Genomic DNA, 5,000 nt, shown 5'->3' with positions numbered 1-5,000 from the left:
TGAGAACGAGAGAGAGGGGAAGACAAAACAGACACATAGTTTGAAGAGAGAGGCGAGACAACAGCCTCTGAAGAGATGCGAGTTCTACTGAGAGAGACATTAAACCACACTTTAAAGAGAGAGAGAGAGGATGGCAGATAAGGAGGAGAGGATGTGGACACCGGGTTAAAGGATGTGTTGGGGGAGTTAGAGGGGTAGAAGTGTTTTGAGGTGCAGTGAGGGGACAGTGGGGGCTCAGTGACAAGGGACAACACTGACAGATGACCAGCTGCTCTGCACTGACCCCCACTCTCTCTCTCTCTCTCTCTCTCTCTCACGCACCCACGCACGCACACACGCACGCACACACACACACACACACACACACACACACACACACAGACACACACACACACCAGCTTTGTAATCATCTCTCTGCTACATCACAAACCCACAGGAGACGGTCATTTGAATACCAAAAGAACTCATTAAGAAGGAGTTCAGAGTCTAAGCCTCCCATCAGACACAGAAACTTTTCTGCTAACGGTAGAAAACTGCCAAACTTCATCCTTCGTATCCTCACCCCCTCACCTGAGTACCTTCCCCTCCCAAATACTCCCCCCCCCCCCCCATCCTAAAAAAACAACCATCACCCATAAAAAGTATGTCCTACTGTACACATCCATCTCGCCTACCCACAACCCAACACCAACACCTAACCGCCCCCCCCCCCTCTCACCCGTGGAGGGGGTCCACTACAATGGCGCGTGGGTGGGTCATCTTGCCCTCAATAAGGGTCTTGCGGGTCTGGGAGGCCTTCTCCAGCCTGGCCACGCTGATGGTCTTCTTGGGCCCGTCATCTGTCCAGTACAGGTTATCAGCCATCCAGTCCACCGCTATCCCCTCCACGGTGTGGATGCCTGGAGCAGAGAGGAACAAATGGTGTGAGAGGCCAGTTGCCATATTATGCACCATAAAATTTGAGCCAAAATGGTCGCCCCTCAACAACAAGCTGGCAAGATCCAGTGCAGGATTCTGAGCCAGAATGGCCCAGCTACCAAACAGCACTTCTAATGATGCTAAATGGCCGCTGATACATTACCTTCCTTCAGGATGGTGTCTCTCTCTGTGCCGTCGATCTTCTGGCGTCCGATGAGGTAGCTGGTGGCGTCGGCAAAGTAGATGAAGTCGCTCTCGGAGTGGAAGTCCAGTGCCCTTGGGTTCATGAGGTTCTCAATCGGGATCATGTACTCGTCAGGCACCTTGGCGTTCATGTCCATCCCCCGGATGACCCCTGGACGACCTTTACCGTAAACCAGGAAGAGCTCGTGCTCCGGCTCTGGAAAACAACATTAGAGCATAACTACTTTAAAAGATCACCTTGGACAGAATGATTGTACATGCCCGTATATAACACAAATCTCCATTGGACAGGATGATTGCACATACTATATCTATAACACAAATCTCCATTGGACAGAATGATTGCACATACCGTATATAACACAAATCTCCATTGGACAGAATTATTGCACATACCGTATATAACACAAATCTCCCTTGGACAGGATGATTGCACATACTATATCTATAACACAAATCTCCATTGGACAGAATGATTGTACATCCTGTACATAACACCTATCTCCATTAGGATTCTCCCATCGGCATTTGGGTGCAAACCATTTTCATGAGAGGCTACATCTCAGAAGAAGTAATTTACATAATCTGACATTGAATAAACTGGACAAGGACTGACATGAAGCCAGTGATGTTGGGTTTCTTATTACCCACAGCATTCCTTCGCCTCCTCTGTTCCACCAAAATAATCTACAATAACATGCTGACTCATAAATAACATTGCCACAAATACTTGGCATTGATTAAACATGCAAGTAATGTGCACAAGAGGCAAACATCCTTACATGTAATGAGAGTAAATGATGTTCAATTATTCAAATTAACATTCTGAAGACCGGTAAATTCACAAGTGGGTGTTGATTATTGTGTGGTGGTGGAGAGATTGCCTTTGGTTAAATCAAGTTATTTTCAAGGGCATGTAGCGTTAGAAAACAGATCAATATCTGGTGGTATGGTATATAGTAATAAAATATTAATAAACACCTCGAAGCAAGGTGAATCAATCGGAGGTTTTTTTGGGATAGGTCAATGGGGAGACAGAGTTATGCTTTAGTCAGCAGACAAAAGCAGTCAACTCAGCGAGGCCTGCTTAACACACTCTCAGCCCTCAGCCCACGGGGTTCAACCTTGTCCTGATTCAACCTGGTCTGCCCTTGGCTTCGGGTCAATACCAGGATCAATCTGTGCTCCTGCGTCAGTGTGAAGATGCCGTCTCCACGGGAATACAGAATTTTCCACCTTTATAGATTTTACAAAGCTTCTGTAAATGATGTGTATTTATCTGGGACCAAATCTGTTCATTTGTCATACCTTCACCATCGCAACATACTTTAACTATTAACTTTTCCTACAGTTTGTATGGTCTGTCAATTGTCTCATTAGCTGCTGAAACGTTTCAGGGAGACATGTACTGTACGCACAGGGAAAACACGGCTGACGGTTTGATGAAAGACCGCTTTTCTCGTTTTAATAGCCTCTCTAATGTATCCTGTTTTAATCCCATCTTAAAAAAAAAAAAAAAAAAGTTCCAGTCTAGTAATGCTTCTAACCTCATGCGCACGGAGTAACGACCCGCTCCGTCACGATCCGAGTTACAGTGAGGCTGGGAGTTTGTAGACATTGATTATTGAGGATTGACTGTCAACGTCAGGTGAGACAGGTGAGACTTCCTCACGCTCTGGCAGCTGCTCCTAGTGACAGCCAGAGTGGATGAGTGGTGAGGCAGTGCTGAGATGGAGCTGATTTGGCAGCGAGGTGGATTATCAGACAGCAGATTGGCTGTGTCGCAGGGGTATCTGACATCGGATTGGCTGTGTTGCAGGGGTATCAGACAGCAGATTGGCTGTGTTGCAGGGGTATCAGACAGCAGATTGGCTGTGTTGCAGGGGTATCAGACAGCAGATTGGCTGTGTTGCAGGGGTATCAGACAGCAGATTGGCTGTGTTGCAGGGGTATCAGACAGCAGATTGGCTGTGTCGCAGGGGTATCAGACAGCAGATTGGCTGTGTCGCAGGGGTATCTGACAGCAGATTGGTTGTGCGAAATGAGCATCCGAGAAAGGATTGGCTGTGTTAAAGTGGATCTGAGAGTGGATTGGTCAGGCTGGTGGGTGGTCATACTCACTCTTGCAGGACTTGCCGTCGCTGCCCAGGCTGAAACCAGAGCGACAGCGGCAGGTACGGGTCTTGTGGCTGTTCCCCAGCAGACAGATGTCGGAGCAGCCTCCAGCCTTCCCAAACTGGTCAGGCTCACAGGCATGACTACGCACTGGAGGAACGAGGGAGGAGAAGGAGAGAAAAAGAGATAGAATGATTTGATACATATAATAACATTATATTATGTCAAAACATATAATAGTAATTTACCATTTTCAGCTGTTTTCAGCTGTTTTCAGTGTGTGTGTGTGTGTGTGTGTGTGTGTGTGTGTGTGTGTGGTACCTGGGGGCTGGCGTCTCTGGTGGTACACATGCAGGGCTCCTCCCTTGTCCACGCGGGTGACCACCTGGTAGTCAGAGCTGTTGAAGCGGTTGACCCTGATCACACTGGTCTTAGGCTGCATGTTGGCGTCTGAGTTAGTGGCATACAGGTAGTTCTCAAACACTGTCAGGCCGTACAGGTGCTCAATCTGAGGGGAGGGGGGCGGGGGAATGAGAGAGGGGGAGGAAGAGAGACAGAGGGGGGAGCGGAAAGAGAGAGAGAGAGAGAGAATGAGAATAACCAAAAGACACCATCAATAATACAGTGGAGCATTCTTGTTGAATGTGTGGGACATAGTATTGTGTTGCAGCTGCTTCAGAATGACAAAGATGACCCTTGGCAGGATGCCAGGCTCAATTTTCCATAAAATGCACTCTCTCTTAACAGGACACTGCGAGCACAACAGATCAGAGGAGGACAGCAGACAGCCCCACTGTCCAGCTCTACAGCACTACCATGAGAGGGATTAAAGTACCAGGCCATCAGAGCTCCAGATAACAGCAAATAGCCTCCATTAAGACGGCCAGAATAAACACACATGCTCTTAGTATAACAGCCCATACTCTCACCATCAATAATCATGTTAAGATGTTCAACTCGCACACTTGCTCGCTCTCACTGGCTCTCTTTCCACTTTCTCTCCTTCAGGTACACACACACACACACACACACACACACACACACACACACACACACACACACACACACACACACACACACACACACACACACAGACACACACAGACACACTCAGACACACACAGCCCCTAGGCCCAGTGAGTAAATGAAGGCCATTACTCGTGCACAGACAGCGGTAAAAGCCTCGCTAACACGTTTAAGAGGCGCAGCACTTTACCAGCCCCATCGACAGGCTCTGCTTAACCACTATTAATCAGCCCTCTGTAATGAAAAGGCAAATGTCCACCCCCCGCTCTCTGCCCATAGTTCACTGGCCAAGGCCACATTACCAGCAGGGCCACAGAGAACAGAGGAATCTCCATAAACACACACACACACACACACACACACATTCTGTTTCTCTGCCTCACCATTCACATGAGAAGGAACTGTGATTCTAGAACACTCTGCATCGACAAATCATAACAGAACCTGAATGCACTAGATGTCATCTCGCCTGTTAACATAAGATGCTTTGCGCAGACAATTAAAACAAAGCCTGAACGGACTAGCAGGAAAAACAAACAAAAACAAGATTTCATGCAGCTAAAGGAGTCGTATTGGAGATGTGGAGGTGTGGCGTCGCAGGCTGATGACCTCACCAGCAAGCCTTGGATGATGGTGTGTCGGTTCTTGCCCTCGTAGTCCACCACCTCGATGTAGGCCAGGTAGGCGTCGGCCCAGTACACCAGCCTGTTGACCAGGTCCAGGGTGATACCGTGAGG

At 48.1% G+C, this 5,000-nt stretch overlaps 1 protein-coding gene across 1 annotated transcript in view; it reads right to left on the bottom strand.

Annotated features, from left to right (window-relative positions):
• Positions 1-5,000, bottom strand: part of LOC310803800 (low-density lipoprotein receptor-related protein 1-like) — a 65,732-nt gene that overhangs the window by 51,502 nt on the left and 9,230 nt on the right. The window contains exons 4-8 of the mRNA XM_083668695.1: positions 4,878-5,000; positions 3,559-3,745; positions 3,244-3,387; positions 1,082-1,318; positions 719-899 (exon numbers count right to left, since the gene is read on the bottom strand). The exon at positions 4,878-5,000 is cut by the window's right edge and continues 100 nt beyond it. Of these exons, the coding sequence (XP_083524821.1) occupies positions 719-899; positions 1,082-1,318; positions 3,244-3,387; positions 3,559-3,745; positions 4,878-5,000 (872 nt within the window). The remainder of the gene's footprint in view (positions 1-718; positions 900-1,081; positions 1,319-3,243; positions 3,388-3,558; positions 3,746-4,877) is intronic.

This window comes from Argentina silus, assembly GCF_951799395.1.
Source record: "Argentina silus genome assembly, chromosome: 4".
Classification (NCBI taxonomy): Eukaryota; Metazoa; Chordata; class Actinopteri; order Argentiniformes; family Argentinidae; genus Argentina; species Argentina silus.
The sequence above is the reverse complement of the archived record's forward strand: the minus strand, read 5'-3'. Positions and strand labels throughout refer to the sequence as shown.